Source organism: Elephas maximus, chromosome 15 (assembly GCF_024166365.1).
Source record: "Elephas maximus indicus isolate mEleMax1 chromosome 15, mEleMax1 primary haplotype, whole genome shotgun sequence".
NCBI lineage: Eukaryota > Metazoa > Chordata > Mammalia > Proboscidea > Elephantidae > Elephas > Elephas maximus.
The window spans coordinates 80,202,720-80,224,465 of NC_064833.1; the positions used below are offsets into that span (position 1 = coordinate 80,202,720).

The 21,746-nt window shown below is 39.1% G+C and overlaps 1 protein-coding gene across 1 annotated transcript in view; it reads right to left on the reverse strand.

The window, feature by feature from the left end:
• Positions 1–21,746, reverse strand: part of NKAIN3 (sodium/potassium transporting ATPase interacting 3) — an 852,054-nt gene that overhangs the window by 41,299 nt on the left and 789,009 nt on the right. The window contains exon 5 of the mRNA XM_049853728.1: positions 19,779–19,839. Coding sequence (XP_049709685.1) covers positions 19,779–19,839 — 61 coding nt within the window. The remainder of the gene's footprint in view (positions 1–19,778; positions 19,840–21,746) is intronic.

Consider the following 21,746-nt stretch of genomic DNA (forward strand, 5'->3'; position numbering starts at 1 on the left):
TCTACTTGGTATGTCAAATATTTATAATTCTTAATATAATCAGACAGATTATGTGAGATCTGGCAGATTAACCCAGTAAATTCAATTCAAAATTGTGGTTTCGGGTTGAAAGACATGAGAATATTTTACTAAATTTGGAAGCTATAATGTACTGTTGAACATACCATGGACTGCCAAAAGAACGAACAAATCTGTCTTAGAAGAAGTACAACCAGAATGCTCCTTAGAAGCAAGGATGGCAAGACTGCGTCTTACATACTTTGGACATGTTGTCAGGAGGGATCAGTCCCTGGGGAAGGACATCATGCTTGGCAGAGTACAGGGTCAGCAGAAAAGAGGAAGACCCTCTATGAGGTGGATTGACACAGTGGCTGCAACAGTAAGCTCAAGCATAACAATGATTGTAAGGATGGCTCAGGACTGGGCAGTGTTTTGTTCTGTTGTGCATAGGGTTGCTATGAGTTGGAACCGACTCGACGGCACCTAACAAAAACAACAACAATGTACTATTTAGGAAAATATGAGATTTAATTTATGTATAAGCTTACTTTGGCAACCCTGGTGGCATAGTGGTTAAGAGCTACCACTGCCGGCCAAGAGGTCGGCAGTTCAAATCCACCAGGCATGCCTTGGAAACCCTGTGGGGTACTTGTACTCGGTCCTATAGGGCCGCTATGAGTTGAAATCAACTCTATGGCAATGGGTTTGGTTTTGTTTCGGTATAAGCTTACTTTATTAGACTTATTAGATTTGCTTGAGTAGTTAAAAAACCAGTGAAGGTTTTCTTGATTAGAGTTGCTATTTGAAGGACTTTAAACGAATGACAAAACGAATGACAATTATTGTGAATTCATAAATGCAGGTTAAAATGTTTAAGATCCTTTAATTAGTTTAAGTTGTAAATGGAATATATTTTTAAAGGAGTTTAGACTGTTGATTTTAAATAGAACAAATAGTAAGTGAAGATATCCTTAGGAGTGATTATTAGAATTTACTAGATTTATAAATGGAATACTAAAAGCTATATGTAGAGTTTAAAAACCAAAGTCAAACTCATTGCCATGGATTCTAACTCATACTGCCCCACAGGGTTTCCAAGGCTGTAATCTTTACAGAAGCAGACTGCCACATCTTTCTCTCGCAGAGCAGCTGGTGGGTTCGAACTACTGACCTTTAGTTAGCAGCTGAGTTCTTAACCACTGTGCCAAGTTTAGAGCTTAAGAAAAACCAGGTTTTAAAATATTTGCCATAATGATTTAAAACCCTAAGTAGACACAAATAGAATTTCCTATGCAAAATAACTTCCCTCCTGGACATCAAAAAGTGCACAGTGAGAAAGTCCTAGAGAAACTGTTGTCTTTACCTGTTTCACTGCATTTCTTTTGCCTCTGGAGCAACAATATGACACCCTAGTTTGACTTTAGGATTCAGGATAGGTAACTCAGTGTTTCTTTTTCTTAAATAAAAAAGAAATAGACCTTCTCTTCAGAAAATGATGCTGGGACAACTAGATATCCACATGTAAAAGAATGAAATTGGGGTCCTGCCCCACACCATATATACAAAATTAACTCAAAATGGATTAACTACTTAAATATAAGAGCTCAAACTATTAAACTCTTAGAAAAAAAACATATTCATGATCTTGAATTTGGTAGCAGATTCAAAAGATACAACATCAAAAGCATGAGCAACAAAAGAAAAAAATAAATATAACGAACTTCATCAAAATTAAAACTTTTGTACGTTAAAGAACGTTATCAAAGAAGGAAAGACAACCTACAGAATGGAAGAAAACATTTCCAAATCATATATGTGTTAAGGGTGTAGTATCCAGAGTATATCTTTATATATGCTTACAGTTTGACAACAACAAAACCTGACTAAAAAATGCACAAAGGACCTGAATAAACATTTCTCCAAAGAATGTAAACAAATGGCCAACGAGGACATGGAAAAGTGCTCAATGTCATTAGTCATTGTTGTTAGGTGCTGTTCTGTCAGTTCAAACTCATACAGACCCTATGGACAACAGAACAAAACATTGCCTGGTCTTGTGCCATCCTAACAATCGTTGTTATGTTTGAGCCCATTTTTGCAGCCACTGTGTCAATCCATCTCATCGAGGGTCTTCTTCTCATTCACTGACACTGTACCAAGCATGATGACCTCCTCCAGGGACAGGTCCCTCCTGATAACACGTCCAAAGTACATGAGATGAAAATTCACCATCCTTACTTTTAAGGAGCATTCTTGCTGTACTACTTCTTCAAAGACTGATTTGTTCGTTGTTCTGGCAGTCTATGGTATATTCAATATTCTTCGTTAATATCATCATTCAAAGGCATCAATTCTTCTTTGGTCTTCCTTATTCATTGTCTGTTTTTGCATGCATATGAAGAGATTGAAAATATCATAGCTTGGATCAGGTGCACCTTAGTCCTCAAAGTGACATCTTTACCTTTTTAATGCTTGAAAGAAGTCTTTTGCAGCAGATTTGCCCAATGCAATATGTCATCCTTTGATTTCTTGATTGCTGGTTCCATGGGCTTTGATTGTGGATCCAAGTAAAATGAAATCCTTGACAACTTCAATCTTTTCTCTGTTTATCATGATGTTGCTTATTGGTCCAGTTGTGAAGATTTCTGTTTTCTTTATGTGGAAGTGTAATCTATACTGAAGACTGTGTTTTTTGATCTTCATCAGTAAGTGCTTGAAGTCCTCTTCACTTCGATCAAGCAAGGTTGTGACACTCATATTGAAGGTTGTTAATAACCCTTCCTCCAATCCTGATGGCATGTTCTTCTTCATATAGTCTAGTTTCTTAGATTATTTTTTCAGCATACAGATTGAATAAGCATGGTGAAAGGACACAACCCTGACACACACCTTTCCTTATTTTAAACCATGCAGTATCTCCTTGTTCTGTTCGAATGACTGCCTCCTGGTCTATGTACAGGTTCCACAAAAGCACAGTGAAGTGTTCTGGAATTCCCATTCTTCACAATGTTATCCATAATTCATTATGATCCACACACTTGAATGCCTATGCATAGTCAATAAAACACAGTAAACATCTTTCTGGTATTCTCTACTTTCAGCAAGACCCATCTGATATCAGCAATGATATCTCTCCTTCCACATCCTGTTCTGAATCCAGCTTGAATGTCTGGAAGTTTCATGTCAATGCACTGCTGCAACCATTTTTTGAATGATCTTCAGCAAAATTTTACTTGTGTGTGATACTAATGTTGTTGTTGTTGTTGTTGTTAGGTGCCGTCGAGTCGGTTCTGACTCATAGCGACCCTATGCACAACAGAACAAAACACTGCCTGGTCCTGCGCCATCCTTACAATCGTTGTCATGCTTGAGCTCATTGTTGCAGCCACTGTGTCAATCCACCTCATAGAGGGTCTTCCTCTTTTCTGCTGACCCTGTACTCTGCCAAGCATGATGTCCTTCCCCAGGGACTGATCCCTCCTGACAACATGTCCAAAGTATGTAAGACGCAGTCTCGCCATCCTTGCTTCTAAGGAGCTTTCTGGCCGCACTACTTCCAAGAGAAGTAAAAGAACTGAACAGAAGATTTCAAAGGGCCTCTCGAGAAGACAAAGTAAAGTATTATAATGACATTTGCAAAGAGCTGGAGATGGAAAACCAAAAGGGAAGAACACACTCGGCATTTCTCAAGCTGAAAGAACTGAAGAAAAAATTCAAGCCTTGAGTTGCAATAGTGAAGGATTCCATGGGGAAAATATTAAATGATGCAGGAAGCATCAAAGAAGATGGAAGGAATACACAGAGTCAGTATACCAAAAAGAATCAGTTGATATTCAACCGTTTCAAGAGGTGGCACATGATCAGGAACCGATGGTACTGAAGGAAGAAGTCCAAGCTGCTCTGAAGGCATTGGTGAAAAACAAGGCTCCAGGAATTGATGGAATATCAATTGAGACATTTCAACAAACAGATGCAGTGCTGGAGGTGCTCACTCATCTATGCCAAGAAATATGGAAATAGCTTCCTGGCCAACTGACTGGAAGAGACCCATATTTATCCTATTCCCAAGAAAGGTGGTCCAACCAAATGTGGAAATTATAGAACAATATCGTTAATATCACACGCAAGCAAAATTCTGCTGAAGATTATTCAAAAATGGCTGCAGCAGTATATCGACAGGGAACTGCCAGAAATTCAGGCCTGTTTCAGAAGAGGACATGGAACCAGAGATATCATTGCTGATGTGAGATGGATCCTGGCTGAAAGCAGAGAATACCAGAAAGATGTTTACCTGTGTTTTATTGACTATACAAAGGCATTCAACTGTGTGGATCATAACAAACTATGGATATTAATGATATTGTTCACTGATTTCCACATTCTGTTAGATCAACTTCCTTTGGAATGGGGATAAATATGGGATCTCTTTCAGTAGGTTGGCCAGGTAGCTGTCTTCCAAATTTCTTGGCATAGAAGAGTGAGCACCTCCAGCGCTGCATCCGTTTGTTGAAGGAACTCAACTGGTATTTCATGATTTCCTGGAGCCTTGTTTTATGCCAATGCCTTTTATGCAGCTTGGGTTTCTTCCTTCAATACCATCAGCTCTTGGTCATATGCTACCTCTCCATTGGGGAAATTGCAAATCAAAACTACAATGAAATACCACTTCACACCCACTAGGATGGTTATGATAATAATAATAAAAAAGAAAATGACAGGTGTTGGTAAGGATGTGGAGAAATTGAAACCCTCATACATTGCTGGTGGGAATGTAAAACGGTGTAGCCACTTTTCAAAACAGTTTAAGGGTTCCTTAAAAAGCTAAACAAAATGACTATAAAAAAAAAATGACTATATGACCAAGCAATTCCACTCCTATCTATATGCCCAAGAGGAATGAAAACATATATACATATAGCTTGTGTATGAATGTTTATAGCAGCGTCATTCGTAATAGCCCAAAAGGTGGAAATAACCCAAAAGTTCAACAACTGATGAGTGGAGAAATAAAATGTGGTACATACATACAATGAAATATTATTTAGCCATAAAAACAAACGAAGAACTGATACATGTTATGACACAGATGAGCCTTGAAAACATGATGATGCTATGTGAAAGAAGTCAGACACAAAAGGTCACATATTATATGACTCCATTGATAGGAGATATCCAGAATACCTAAATCCATAGAGACAGAAAGCTGAATGGTGGTTGCCAGGGCCTGGGGAAGGAGGAAAGAGGAATAACTGCTTACTGAGTATGGGGTTTCCTTTTGGGTTAATTCAATATTTTGAAACTAGAGAGGTGGTAGTTGTACAACATTGTGAACATTCAATGCCACTGAATTGTTTCTTTTAAAATTGTTAATATATATTACGTGAATTTCACCTAAATTAAAAAAAAAGCAAAAGAAATTTTATGGGAAACAAACCCAAACAGACTTAACTTACTTTCTCATGTAAAAACACTAGGTGAATAAACAGGAAGGGAGGAAGATACAGAGCAAAGGAAAGGAAAACAAAATTTGCTTCCAAGCTGTCCACCATCTTTTCTCACATTTCATCACAAAAATGGTGTTTTTTAATCGTTTTCATGTAGATTGCTTGTTCGTTACAGGGTTTAAAATTAAATTCCTGATAAAATCTGCCATTGATCAGCTACTCTTTCGAGAGTCAGCAGCTCAGGATGGCCCAGATTACCTGTATGAAGCCAGAGCATCCTGTCTGATGCCTCTCCTGAAGTCAAAGCCTTTGTTTCGGCTGGAAACATTTCTAGGAAGGGATTGCCCCCACGCTTGCTGTTTCTTCTGCCAGAGATGCTCTTCTCTGGCCCTTTGTCTCACAGGCACCTTTTCATCCTTTAGGTCTCCTTGTAAGTGTCCTCTCCTTGCAGAGACTTTCCCAGGTCCACAGAAGCCTTCACTCATTGGTTGAGAGCCTGGAATGCTCTCTCCAGATTAGTGGCAGGAGAAGCCCTTCCTGCTTCTGCTCAGGGCTCAGCACCTCTGGGAACCCTCCTGACTAGACCCAGCATGTTAGGCCAGTTGGCTTTCTGTGTGCTTCTCGGCCCCTTGAGTCTCTCAAAGGCACTTATCCTGTTCTTAAATTATGTCAACTTTCCTCCGATGGGAAACCTTGGTGGCGTAGTGGTTAAGTGCTACAGCTGTTAGCCAAAAGGTCTGTAGTTCGAATCCACCATGTGCTCCTTGGAAACTCTATGGGGCAGTTCTACTTTGTCCTATAGTGTGGCTATGAGGCAGAATCGACTTGATGGCAACGGGTTTGGTTTTTTGGTTTTTTCCTCCGATGAATGAGTGATGCAAGCTCCTTCTACACAGCGGCACCACCATTTTAGGAGCATGGAGGGTCACATGTGGAGGTTATTTAGGGCCAGGCCTGGGTGTGGGCACATCCTTCTGCTCACTTTCAATCTCGGGGGACACCTAGTTTCTCAGAAGCTGGGGACTGCAGTCTAAGAATGTGCCCAGGAGAGGGACAAACAAGTGAGTTTAGTGAACAGCCGGCCAGTCTCTGACACAAGCTTCCACAGAGCTATTACAAAATTTGTGGAGGTGGTATTAAATGAATAATGGTTGGGAAACATTACTTTAAAAGCTTTTTGGTTGATCAAACTATGGCAAAGACAGCTATCCTTGGGATACACCATTAACTGATCTAGACTTTCTGTTCTCCTTACAATCATAAACAAAGAGAGCGAAAGAGGGAGGGAAAGTATCAAAGCTTTTCAAATTATCTTAGCAAGGGAATGTAACTAACGGTAAAATTTTAAAACCTAGGGAAAATTGCTGTTTTCTTTTTAGAGGAAAAAATGTGGACAAAACTGAAAGGCCAGTTAAGGTGTAAATGACAATTAATTTACTTGTACATGATACAACCCAGAAAAAACAAAACCAAACCCTCTGCTGTCAAGTCGATTCCAACTCATAGTGACCCTGTAGGACAGAGTAGAACTGCTCCACTTTTGCCAATTCAACTTTTTGTAGATATACAACTTATTGAAGCAATTACAGTAATCGGCTGTACAACCCTACCCTTAATCAATATGATTTTTCATCACTGTTACCCCCTTTCCCCCTTTCCCCCTCCCTCCCACCTCTCTGGTAACCACTAATAAACGTTGGTTTCTAGATACTTGCCTTTTCTTGTCTTTTTATGTAAGTGAGGTCATATAATATTTGTCCTTTTGCGATTGGCTTATTTCAGTCAGCCTAATGTCTTCAAGCTTCATCCACACTGTAGCATGTATCAAGACTTCATTTCTCCCACTGACTGAGTAGTATTCCATTGTATGTATGTACCACATTTTGTTTATCCATTCATCTGTTGATGGACATGTAGGTTGTTTCAACATTTTGGTTATTGTGCTGCAATGAACATTGGTGTACAAGTCTCTTTTTGAATCTCTGCTTTCAAGAATTTTGAATATATACCCAGGAGTGGAATTGCTGGATCATACGATCGCTATGAGTCAGAATCAACTCGACAGCAATGAGTTTTTTTTAGCTATGGTAGCTCTATTTTATCTTTTTTTGAGGAACTGTTATACTATTTTCCACAATGGCTTTGCCTTCCTACCAACAATGGGTAATGTTTCCAATTTCCCTAAGTCCTCGCCAACATTTCTTATTTTCTGTTTTTTTTTTTCAATATTAGTCATCCTAGTGGGAATGAAATGGTATCTCATGGTGGTTTTGATTTACATCTTTCTGATGGCTAATGAAATTAACATCTTTTCCTGTGTTTGGTGGCCATTTGAATGTCCTCTTTGGTGAAATGTCTATTCAAATCCTTTGCCAATTTTATGATTGGGTTATTTGTCTTTCTGTTATTAAGTTGTCAAAGTTCAAAATTTTCTATATATTTTTGTTATTAGAGTCTTGTCAGATATATGGTTTCCAAAGATATTCTCCCAGCCAGTAGCTTTTCACTTTTTTCATAAACGCTTTTGATAAACAAAAGTTTTTAATTTTTATGAGGTCCCATTTATTTATTTTATCTCTTGTTGTTTGTGCTTTTGTTGTTACATAATTTGTTGTTGAAAGCTAGGCCTGATAGCATTGCCCCTGCTTCTTGTTCTAAGAATTTAATGGTTTTAATTTTCACATTTATGCCCTTATTCCATTTTGAATTTTTTTTGTGTGTGTGTGTGTATGGTGTAAGGCATGGGTACTGTTTCATTTTTCTGCATGTGGAAATTCAATTTTCCCAGCATCATTTATTGAAGAGACTCTTCTTTCCCCATAAAATGGACTTAGCACCCTTGTCAAAAATCATTTGACTATGGATGTGTGAGTTTCTTTCTGATCTCTCAGTTCTATTCCATTGATCTATGTGTTTATTGTTAGATCAGTAACAGGCTGTTTTGATTATTGTAGTTGTATAGTATATTTTAAAATCAGGAAATATAAGCCCTCCTACTTTGTTCTTCTCTTTCAACATTGTTTTAGCTATTTGGAGCTTCTTGCCATTTCATTTAAAGTTGAGGATTTGTTTTTCTATTTCTGTAAAGAAGGCTGTTGGAATTTTGATCAGAGTTGTGTTGAATCTATAGATCACTTTGGGTAGCACTGACATCTTAACAATATTAAGTCTTCCAATCCATGAACATGGAACATTTTTCTATTTATTTAAATCTTCTTCAATCTCTTTCAGCAGTGTTTTATAGTTTTCATTGTACAAGTCCTTCACATCCCTGATTAAAATTTATTCCTAGATATTTTATTCTCTTAGATGCTATTGTAAATGGAATTGTGTCCCTAATTTCCCTTTCACATTTCTCATTGCTGGTGTATAGAAATCCAACTGATTTTTGTTTGTTGACCTTGTACCCTGCAACTTTGCCAAATTCCTCTATTAGCTAAGAAATAATTTTCAATTGGTAAAATAACTGCCATTCAGGAGATGTGATTGCCTGGAAAGCAAGAATAGGAAGTTTTTAAGGAGGGAGCAGTCAACAGTGACTAAAGCCATCAATTAAAATGAGGCTTGATAAGGTCTAAGTGGACCTGACAATTAGAAGGTCATTGCTGGCCTCTGAGAAAGTATTTTCCATGAGGGTACAAGAAAGAGGCCTGGCACTGCCAAAGGAACGGGAGGTGAGAAATGAACACTTTGAGTCTCGACTCCTTATAGAAAAGTTTGCACGTGAAGGGGAGAAACATGACAGACAGGGAGGTTAAATGCATACCAGGATGGGAGTCAAAGGTATTTTCTTTCTTTTTTTTTCAGGTGACTTTGTTTATATGCTGAGGAAAAGGAGCCAATGGGAGGAAGAAGTGAGGACTGAGAGATGTGAGAGAGAGATAGAGATAGAACTAGAGAGATAGGGAGAGAAACACAGAGAGAGACAGAGAGAGAGAAGACAAAGAGATAATACAGAGAGAGAGAGATGGGAGACATGAGAGATATGAGAGAGAGGAGACAAGAGAGATGAGAGAGAGAGATATGAGGGAGAGAGAGATAAGGAAAAGATGAGAGATAAGAGAAAGATGAGAGAAAGAGGCAGGAAAGAGAGGCAGAAGGGAAGAGAGAGGGAATAATCTTTTACTTTTTTGTTAGTTTTTTTATTATTTTACCATAATGCATGCACATTATAAATAATTTTAAGTACAAAGTTTTGTATACTTCCAACAGTATAAAAGTTACTTTAAAAAAAATAGATTTCTAACCCACAAAAAGTCCCTGATTTCTTCCCTGTCGTGTGTTTCCCTATATCAGTATAATTCCTAAGAGGTAACTATTATTAACAGTTCAGTATGCACTCTTCCAGATACTTTTGATATAAATGTAAGCCAGTATAGTCTTTTCCTTGACTTGCTTGTATGTAGAAGGCAACACCATGGGCCCTGTTATGGATTGAATTGTGTCCCTTCAAAATACGTGTTGTAAATCTTAACCTCTATGCCTTTGGTTATAATCCCATTTGGAAATGGGTTGTCTTTGTTATGTTAATGAGACAGGATTAGTGTAGGGTATGTTTTAAGTCAATCTCTCTTGAGATATAAAAGAGATTAAACAAGCAAGTAAAAGAACAGAGATAGGGGAAGAGAGATACCAAGCCACATGAAGATCGCCCTGGAGCAGAAGTTCAAAGAGGCAAGGACCCTCCTTCAGAGCTAACACAGAGAGAAAGCTTTCCCCTAGAGCTGGTGCTCTGATTTTGGACTTCTAGCTTCCTAAACTGTGAGAGAATAGATTTCTGTTTGTTAAAGCCGCCCACTTGTGGTATTTCTGTTATAGCAGCGCTAGATGACTAAGACACCATGGGTTAGTAATTTTGTTGCTGTGCTGCAACATGCAAGCTAGGGTCAATATCTAAACGAGTGGCAGCCTCAAAAACACACTTCGATGGAAAGGAGCCTGGTTTCTGCATTATAGAAAAAAAAAGAATGTTTGAAGTTCATGTTTTTTTTTTCCTGTGGTATATCAAAATCACCAGTGCAGCAAATTGACAAATATTTATATACGTAGCACCATATTCCTTAATGCAGTTGCAGGCACTGGGTTATCTTAATTAGGTTGTCTTAATAGTCTCAACATAAAAACTACAAAATTATAATGAATGAATTAGCTTCATCTTCATCATTAAGTATTCATTAAATCTATAAGTCTTAGTTATCTAGTGCTACTATAACAGAAACACCACAAGTGGGTGGCTTTAACAAACAGAAATTTATTTTCTCACAGTTTAGGAGGCTAGAAACTGGAATTCAGGGTGCCAGCTCTAGGGGAAGACTTTTTCTCTCTCTCTGTTAGCTCTGGGTAAAGTCCTTGCCATCAATCTTCCCCTGGTCTTAGGAGCTTCTCAGCACAGGGACCCCAGGTCCAAAGGACGTGCTCCACTAGCAGTGCTTCTTTCTTGGTGGCTTGAAGTCTCTCCTCTCTGCTTGCCTGTCTCTCCTTTTATCTCTAGTAAGATAAAAGGTGATATAGGCCATACCCCGGGAAAACTCCCCTTATACCAATCAGGGCTGTGATCTGAGTAAGGCTGCTGCATCCCACTCTGATCCTCTTTAACATAACCTAATCTTACCTCATTAACAAAAAAAAAAAATTTTTCTTTTTTAATCTTACCTCATTAACCACAGGCAGAGATTAGGATTTACAACACATAGGAAAATTATATCAGATCACAAAATGGTGGACAACCACACAATACTGGGAATCATGGCCTACCCAAGTTGACACACATTTTGGGGGGACAGAATTTAATCCCTAACATGTGGTTACTTGAAAAGAAGTAGCAGCTTTATTACAACCACAGTAACCATCTATTTACTTGATGAAACGATCTATCACTGAGTAAAGAAAGTCCAAAGTATAAGGTTGGAAGTTATTATAGCATTTTTTGTTCTTATCATAAAAGTATTGAGTACACATTTGAAAATTGTTGAAATACAGAAGAGTACAAAGAAGAAAGTATTTTATCTATTATCTTACCCACCAATATGTTACTGTTTTTATTTATTTTTAATAATGCATTTTTTGTTGTTGAGAATATACACAGCAAAACATACATCGTTCAACAGTTTGTACATGTACCATTCAGGGTCATTGATTACATTCCTTGAGTTGTGCAACCATTCTCACCCTCCTTGTCTGAATTGTTCCTCTTACATTGACATAAACTCAATGCTCCTTAAGGTTCCTATCTAGTCTTTCGAGTTGCTATAGTTTGTCACTTTGATCCCCTACAAATAGTTTTTAAATAAAAGAGCATAATGCTCAAGGCTACATTCTCGAAAGGGAATAATTAATGGATCAAGGTGTTTGAATATGTAGGGGAGATAGACCCCAAAGTATAGGACAGAATGAAGGGTTCTTTCTCTACACAAGGAAGAAGATGATAATGGATAAGAATGGACACATCCAGATGGGAGACAGCCTGAGAACTCGTGGATTCCTGCCTGCTGGCGTTTATGTTCTTCATGGTGGAGTCTAACTGCTGAGGGTGAGGGGTGAGGAGGAGAATGGTGCCAGAACCACATTACCCCCCCAGGCCTCATTTCCTCATCTCTAAAACAAGGGCTGAGGACTTGACGATTTCCAAGGCACTGACAGCTCCAACACTGCAGTTTTAAAGACAGCTGAGGGTCACCTGAGTAGGAACAAATGGGAGGCCTCGGAGCTGGTTGCTAGCCCACCTAGGACACTGGAAAGCTGCATTAGGGCCAGTGGATGTAGGTTCGTGCTTCTCTCCAGCGTCACCAGGCGAAGAAGGGATCAATGTAGACTGCAGGGGCCTGGCAGAGCCAGAGCAGGGGAATGAGTAACCGGGTGGGGTGTGGAGTTGGAATTAGGGTATTGATTTAAAATTGAAATGGTAACACAGGGGTCCCTGTCAGAACACTGTCAGCTGCTCTTCCCCCTGGGCTACCAAATGTTAGCACTAGCAACCTAGAATACACCATTGGACAGGATCCTCATGAAATCTCTACAGCCAATTCTACTTACTGTGCATTCAGGGGGATCATGAGGGTATGAACTGCTTTCATTTTTACTCTGTTGTTGATGTTAGTTACTGTGGAGTTGGCTTTGACTCACAGTGACCTTATGTATAACGGAACCTGGTTCTGTGCCATCTTCATGATCTTTGGCTTGTTTGTACCCATTGTTTTGGCTATTGTGTCATCCATCTCAGTGAGGATTTCCCTTGTTTTCGCTGACCCTCTCCTTTTCCAGACATGATATCCATTTCTAGAGATTGGTATTTCCTGATGATTTTTTGAAAGCAAGTGAGCTGAAGTCTTGCCATCCTGGCTTTTAAGTTTCATTCTGTTTGTATTTCTTCTAAGACTGATTTGTTTGTTCTTCTGGAAGTCCATGATACGTTCAATATTCTTCGCCAACACCACAATTTGCATCAATTCTTCTTCTGTCTTCTTTTTTCATTGTTCTTAGTTCCATCTGGATCCCAAACATCTCATCTTCCATTCTATACCACCTGGATGGTAGGTACTCCATAACTTCCTCTCCAAGGATAGCTTGTGGCTGTTTGTGAAAGGTAAGAATGTGGGCATGCCAATCTGACCTAAAGTAGCTCAGGTGGAGAGTGGTCAGGGATCAGGGTAGAAGTTTCTCGTAGGGTTGAGGGTCCTACTCCGTTGAGGATTAATCTGACACAGAGAGATCAAGACGTTTTGAAACAGCTATGGATGCTGACCTTTTATAAATCAATGAAGAAGAAAATGTGATGCTCCAATTGCACCTTGAAATGGCCTCCAGCTGTGAGCTCCATGCATAGGACTGTATTGTTAGAGCTGTCAGCACCTTTGAGATCCCCACTCTTTATGGTATGGATGAGGAAATGAGGCCCAGAGAGATGATGTGATCTGATAAAGGTCACAGAGCTAGGTACTGGCAGAGTTAGGATAGCCTTCATTTATATAACTTTTAACATCCAGTTTCTTGTGGAAACAGAAAATTAAAACCGCCTCTGTAGCATTCATATTCTCTGTCTATAGGGGTCAGTTTTTGGTTAAGACAGGCCACACTTATCGCCAATGAAATGTAAGGGAATATAAGTACACAAACCATTTATAACTTACTGTGAATTAACCAGTTTTTTTTTTTTTTCCCTAAAGTGCAGGAAGTGGGAAATTTGCATTTTCATAAGGAGAGAGAAGAGAGATATGAGACAGAATATAAAAACTTAGGGGCATTTTCCATATGACATATTTTGTACAACAAATATTCACTGACATTTCATATACTGAACCAGGTCCTTGTATCCTAGTGCAACAGGCCGCTCAGCCATATCTTGAACAGTACCTGCACCATTTTTTTCCCCTTTCCTAGCCTATCTGTCTCCAAGTGTGATTTTGCTGTTAGCTCCTTTAAAACTTAAAAGTTAACCAAGGTTTCCCCTAGGACCACGGAAAAACAAGTGATATCATTCTAAGCCTGTCAAACAGGACGATGCTTATCAGGATGGCGCCAGTCATTCCCTGGGCTGATGGGATAATGGCAGAAAAAGATCAACATGTATGAGACGTGACCAATGAAACCACACAGAAAGAAAATGGACATTCCACAAGTTTCTAAAACGCAAGTCCCCTTTTCGCTATAAAACCCCAGCTGGCCTCCAGTTTCTTGAGACAGACAGATTTAGGAGGAGATCATTCCCCTCTGTCTCTATATATCGATATATTATTAATAAAGCTCTTGCTACCCACCTCACCTGTGTCTCAAGAATTGTCTGTTTGCGGCAGGCGGCTCTAACTTGCGAAGTTCTGGTAACACTAGGGTGGATAGAATTTTTGTTCTTGTACAAGGATTAGCTAGTTATTTTGTGGCTATTTGGCTGAGAGCCATCTCAGCACATTAGGGGAAATGCTTTAGGTTCTAAATCTAAATTTTGGTGAGGCTGATGGAGAAATCAGCCTTCAGGATAGTTACATGCAACTAATTCGATGTTGTTGTTGCAGGGGCCAAAACAAAAGCACACCAAATCCACTGCCATGGAGTCAATTCTGACTCATAACGACCCAGAATACCCAATAAGCAAGGGAAGTAGGGCTTACTTGTGCTTTTTTTTTTAGTGAACAATTTCACATGGGTTTTACCAGCCACATCAAAGTTAAACTCATGTGAAATTGTTCACTACCGATTAGTAAGTAAACACAAGTAAGCCTGTGCTTACCTTGCTTACAAATCATCTGTCCCTATCAGGGATTATAAACGTGAAGAGGCTTTGATTCTGTGGCAAGGTGCTGAGGGACTGGGAGAAAGACAGATGCCAGCCATACCTAGAAGCAGAAACTTTGATGTGGCGAAAAAATGCGAAGCTGTTCACTACAGATTAGTAAATAAGCACAGGTAAGCCCGTTCTCACCTTGTTTATTGGATTATCTGACCCCGTAGTTGTTGTTGTGTGCTATGGAGTCTGTTCTGATTCATAGCAACCCTATAGGACAGAGTAGAACTGCCCCACAGAGTTTCCTAGGCTGAAATCTTTATGGGAACAGATCACCAGGTCTTTTCTCCCACAGAGAGGCTGGTGTGTTCAAACTGCTGATCTTTCGGTTAGTAGCCTAGCGCTTAACCATTGTGAATCAGAGCTCCATAACTAACTTGATTGTCACTGACAAAAATTTATGCTCTCTAACAACTAGTAGATACTTAAGGCTTGTTGTTGTTAGATGCAGTGGAGTCAATTCTGACTCATAGTGACCTCAGGCGTGCAGAGTAGAATTTTGCTCCATAGGGATTTCAATGGCTGTGACCTTTTGGAAGCAGATTGCCAGGACTATTTTCCAAGATGTCTCTGGGTGTGTTAGTCCTGACAACCTTTCATCTAGTAGTCAAGTGCTTAACCATTTACACCACCCAGGGATTCCGTAATGTCTTCTTGGACAAATATCGCTATCCTTTGATATGTTACCTGTGACCCCCTGGGTATCATGCATTTCTTTGTCTTTGACCATCACAAAATTCTTCTGTCCCCTCCACTCACAAATCTACATATACTGCAAGGGTCACAAGACAATGAACAGTTTTCTGTCCGAGGGTCATTCAAGCCTTTGCTGCTTTGACTGTTTCCCTGGTGCCTGAACTTTTGATCAGTTTACTTCTCTAAGGCTCTCCATACATTACAAAGTGATGAAGGGAAATCTGGAATTAAAATTCAAATGGGCCAATTTCTTTTCCAATAGCTTCTGTAGTAAATTTTAAAAGAAGGTGTTGTTGTTAGCTGCCATCCAGTGAGCCCTGACTCATGGCAAGCCCATGCACAACAGAAGAAAATGCTGCCTGGTCCTACACCATCCCTATGATCGTTTGTGGATCAGATCATTGTGATCCACTGGGCTTTCATTGGCTGGTTTTTCAGAAGTAGACCACCCCTATCTTCCTAATCATAGTCTGGAAGCTCTGCTGATACCTGTTCAGCATCACACTAACACTCAAGCCTCCACTGAAGCTGAGAAGATAGAGGATATTTTTATTTCCAGTCCACGTAATATCAGCTTATCCTCCTAAAAAGAATTCCTGAGCACACAGACGGACAAATACATGAATAGCGGCCAGCAGGAAGCCTCAAGGACAGTATAGATATGTAATGGTTTTCCAATAGTCATGCTTCTCTTTCCAGTGAAAAGTCCCCAAAGATTATACTAAACCCAAAAACCCATTGCCATCTAGTCAATTCCGACTCATAGCAACACTATAGGACAGAGTAGAACTGCCCCATAGGGCTTCTAAGGCTGTAAATCTTTACATAAGCAGACTGCCACATCTTTCTCCAATGGAGCAACTAGTGGGTTCAAACTGGCCAACCTTTTGGTGGGCAGCTGAGCTCTTAACCACTGCGCCACTTGCATAAAGAGCCATTTTGAGCTTTTCAATATATAATATTCAACCCACATCTGAGGGGTTCATTTAGTTTTTAAACTTACTGTTAGGATTTCCAACATACTTTTCTCCCATCATTCAATGTGTACAACCCACCCTGGTCTTTGTGAGTCCAAATAGATGTCGCTTCTGCAATTTTCAACCTAATATCAGGGGTAGTGCTAGCAACAAAGAGTCTGGCAATATTTATATAAGTTAATAATATTTTTCAGCATATTTTGCCTCACCTGAACAACTCCCTGAATTAAAAACATTCTTTTTAGTAAGTCTAACAAGATATTAACAAGCCCCCAAATTCATTTTCAGTGATAGAGGACTCACCAATGAGATGCTGACAGGTGTTTATGACTACAGATTCCAAATATCCCAGCCTCACAAAAGTTTTCATAGACATTGATAAATACATAAAAAAAGAAATAAAAAAAATGAAAAGATGAGATAGAAATAGACTTTTTCATTAGAATAAATGCTATAAGGCATTGCCCCGCCTTTCATCGTCTTTGACTTGCAATCCTAGTCTTTATGAGAAATAGCAAAAGAGGCTGAGAAGTAACTAAGAAGATGGGTCTGGAAGTAAATATTTCCTCCAGCATTTATTACTCCTCAGAGGTGTCCATCAGCTGAAATGTGGGTCTCCTAGAACCACTTGAGCAGCTCAGAGGAGGAGAGCAGGTACTTGTTATTAATTTTTAAGCAGGCTAACAGATTTCAGAACAAGGCTTAGCTCTGCATTTTGAATAATGCAGAGATTTTCACTAGTTGGAATAGGAGTCAAAATGATAAATGATATATTGTCTGCCAAAATACTGTGACATTTCATTATATTTGCAGTTACCTTTCAGAATCAGCATCCCAGGGTATACTTACACGAATCGGAAAGCTGCCAGTGTTGTTTTATGTTTAAATATTGGAAAACAATGCAAAGGACATGTCTTCTGACAGTGGGTTAGTAATGTTATACCCAAAGGCAATTCATTATTGCACCTACGAGCTAAGTGTTGGCACGAATTGTGCTGGCCTGTGAGATCATTGCAATTGGCTTCAGACATTTATTCTTGCTCATCTCTGCCTTGTGAAGACTCTGGGACAATCTAATTATAACTGCACTTTTGATATTTACTTCTTATGATAAAAAAGTGTAAAATTACTCCAGCATGAGAACTACCAGACTAAAAGGTTTCTGATTGCTTTTCACTGTCAACTCTCTTCGAGCAGATTAACATATCCTGTTGGTCTTGGGCATATTTACTTCGTTTGAGCACCTAATGCTCTTCTCAACTGTAAATATTATTTGAATTGATGGCTACACAACTATTATATTCAGCTGTCTCTCAGTAGCATAATGCATGGACCTAGTCACAAGCAATAGAATTAAACCAACATAGAATAGGGTGCTTTAGTGCAAACTAGCAGTGCTTTAGTGCCAACTTGGTGGCCATTAGAATAGCTGATTCAGAGATTTCTGTAGAGAAACTTAATTAAAGACACCAAAGTCAATGGAACTACAGTATCTGCCAGTAGCAATACAATCCACATACGCTGGCTGTATTACTCCAGAAGAATGCTGATGGAAGGTCTAAAGATGCTTACCTAAATTTGAGGAACCTTGTTATTTTGCATCTCATTTTGCATTTACCAGTTTTGTTTAAAATCATAAGCCTCAAGAAAAAGTCCTTTATTCTATTAGATAACAGGCTACTGATGAGTCAACCTTTCCTCACACAATAAGTAGGCATCTACCTTAGTACTGGCATCTACTGAGAGCCTCCGACCAGTTAAATGAGGAGGAAATGAAACAGAAAAGGACGAAAGGGGATTTTTTTGGTACCCTTAAAAGTACTTTATAAGGGATTCAACTGGCATTTAATCAATGTATCAATTTTTTGAAGTATTTATTTAGACCAAGATCCAATAATTTCTGTCAGGTTCCAATTCCAAGTAAAATTGTTTATGCCCAACCAGTTGTGTTTTGTGATTCAGCCTGTTTTAGCTGTGAGAAAAAAGCATGCTGCTGACTTTCTGTTAGATTGTGGAATTACTGGTGGAGCTCATAAAACCAGTTTTGAAGCTAACCTCTTAGTGGTCTAGTGCTGCCATAACAGAAATACCACAAGTGGATGGCTTTAACAAAGAGAAATTTATTTTCTCACAGTCTATTGGTTAAAAGTCCAAATTCAGGGCATCAGCTCCAGGGGAAGGCTTTCCCTCTCTGTTGGCTCTGGAGGAAGGTCCTTGTCTTCCCATGGTTGAGGAGCTTCTCAGGTACAGGGACTCCGGCCCAAAGGACATGCTCTGCTCCTGGTGCTGCATTCTTGGTGGTATGAGGTCCCCAACTCTCTGCTTGATTCCTTTTCCTTTTATCTCTTGAGAGATAAAAGGTGGTGCAGGCCACACCCCAGGGAAACTCCCTTTACCTTGGATCCCAGACGTATCTTCCATTTTGTCAAATAAATTGAGATGAGACCCCACTGTGAACTGGATTCCAGTTCAAATGTTGTGCACTGCATATATTTGGTGGCAAGCATTCATCGGATCCCGTCGGAGATGTGCTCTAGAAAGCAGTTGTAATGGCTAGCTAGACACTTACCCTCATTTTGTTAGAGTCAATTTTACAATTCTGACAGTAACTGCAATACTATAACTAAATCTCCAGTTTTGTTGAGTGTGTGGGTGTGTTTTATTTATTTATTTTTCTAAAAAATAAATTAAAATTTCTTTGGTACTCTATGAACTTATAATGGAGCTGTTTCAAGCCAAATTCTTACACATTAGCAGGTGCTCAATAAATAGCAGTTGTTAAACCATGTTGCTAAATCACTATCCACATAACTTCAGGTCATATATGTCTTTTATTTTATTGATCTGATAAAACACAATTTAGCTTCTTAGCATCCCATTAATTCTTTCTCAGCATCTCCTGTTTTTTTTTTTTTTTTATTATTTTTACATCCCAGCTTGAAGGTCATCATTATTAGTTTATTGTAGCATTTTATATAGTGTATAATACACAAAGGTCTTGCTGTATTAATATTATTGCCATTATTCAGACTTCAAAATTTTGCAGTTGGCATACTTACCACTGATGATGGATAAAACGAACCCCAGCTTTCTACTCAGTATAATGCTTAGGTCCCTGGTGTGAAGTTACTAAGACAGGACATGATACCAGTCTGAGGCTCTCATGCCTCTGTTTTTCCTCCCAAACAATTTGGATTGAAGTTCCAATTCTTAGAGCCCTCTCATTTGGGGGCACTTTACCATGTCAACTTTTGATTGGAACTTTGCTATCCTAAGTTCAGTCATTTTAAATCCCAAATATGAAAGCTTTCATAGCCCTCCAATAATTAGTTTTAGAAGCTAAGCCTCATCCAAAATAATTCCACAGATAGATATAATGGCACTTACAGGTGTCCTCTTCTTCCATGAAGATACTGATCACATAACAGGCATACACAAAACCAATCAACTGCAAAAGGAGAAAAAAAAATGTAATTTAAGATCTATGTCAAATGTCCACAATTAAAGAATCTTTCTAATCCCATAAAGATAATGAACGCATAGCAGTAATTTCTGTGAATTTATAACAGAAAAAAAATCTTGTTTTTAAGTAATAGATGTGATGTTAAAGAGCCTTTTCCTTTTTCTTACTTTTCATATCTTTCTAAAAAGTACACAGGAATGGGAAAAAACCAAATTTCTAGATATTTCACTTAGATTTTGACTGGGACTTACAGTTATCGTATTTTTAAATCACCAAAGATTATTCGGAACATATATTTTTTAAGTTTTAACTATTTACAGAGTGAATGGTACAAGAACTCATTATTTCTACAACTATTTTAATGTTTAAGAGCTATGAAAGGAATCAAAACATGTTATTTATAAATTACATACCAATCACTACTTAATTATTTAAAATGCTCTTGAAATGCAATTTCTCTTTAGATACTAAATATTTTTGTTAATTATGTGCTAAGAAAATGCATTAACTTTCAGGTCTTTATGTAGTCATAAAATAAAAGAGACCATTTATACTTCAGATACTAGTGGTCAAAGAATAAAGGCAGGTGCCAGAGTGTAGGCTTTCCAGCTTCTCGGGTTTTTTTTTTTTTCCCTGCACTTATTATACTGAGAAGATGATTTCAATTTCATGGACGTGGAGGCAATTCAATTCCTGAAGAATGAATGGTCAATGCATCTACCCTAGTCTAAAATAACTCCAATAAGTACTTTGACAGGCATGAAAAATAGATACCTCAACAGCTGTCATAGTATGTTTTCTGGCTTTTCCTCCACTGTTAAAGCCTGTTTCTTCCTCCTACCCCAATGATAAAACAATATTTGGAAAATGAACTTTTCTGATAGTCCCAGTGTCAAAGGCTGAAGTCGCCAATGTAGAGATTAATGTATTTGGTGTTTCTGGCTACTCCGTGAGATTAGGACCCTGAGTTTGTAGTCCACTGTCCAGACAAAGTCCAAGAAATCCCTGAAAGGTTGAGAACTTAGGGAGTAAGTGTATCCTATACAGAGACTAGCCACAGGGCTGAAGGCTCCTCCCATACCTAGGGTGCCTTCAGTCATCTGAAGCCACGAGGAAAGGTACTTCAGAGAACCGCTGCGGAAGTTTGACGTATTTCTTGTAATTTGGAAACACAGGGCCTTCACACCCAATTCACACTTGAAAAAGTAAAAAAAAAATGAGGGGCCGAATAGAGAGCAAGACTGCAGTGTATGCAGCTGCACACTCCAGCCCCACACAAAAGCAACAGGAACAACAAAACCCAGACAGAAACTGGCAGAATCAGTGGTAGCAGAACTCTGGAAACCAGAGGTCCCAGAAACAAATGCTGAACTAAGCTAATGATAAATCAAGGAAAAGGTGACATACAAATGGTGGAAAAGCTTTGGTTTTCTACCCACCTGCACCCTAACCTCTCCCGGGCTTAGTGTGGCCATATTAAAACAGTGGTGTCTACACTCCCAGAGAGAGAACATGGTCTCTGGTTCTAGACAAAGCACAGCAGACTATATTCCCAAATCATTGTGTGTTTCTACTCTGGGGCTACCTGAAGGACTGAAGCAAGTCACTTGTCTTGATACTTCCTGTCTCAGACCTTGCACAGGCCTGAGGCGCAGTGGGAGGCAAACTAGGGCTGCTGCCACCTGCAGACACCTGTGGCTAGAAAGTGTCTTTAAGGTATATGATAGGGCCCTGAAAGGTAGAAGGAGAGGCTGGGAAGAGAGTTTCTTTTGGAAATCAAGGTTTTCAAAACTACCATGTATACAGGGGAATTGAGAAAGCCACACACATTTCCAGGGCAATGCTCATACTCAGAAATTACCTGAGCAGACTCACACTTTGGGCTGATCCCT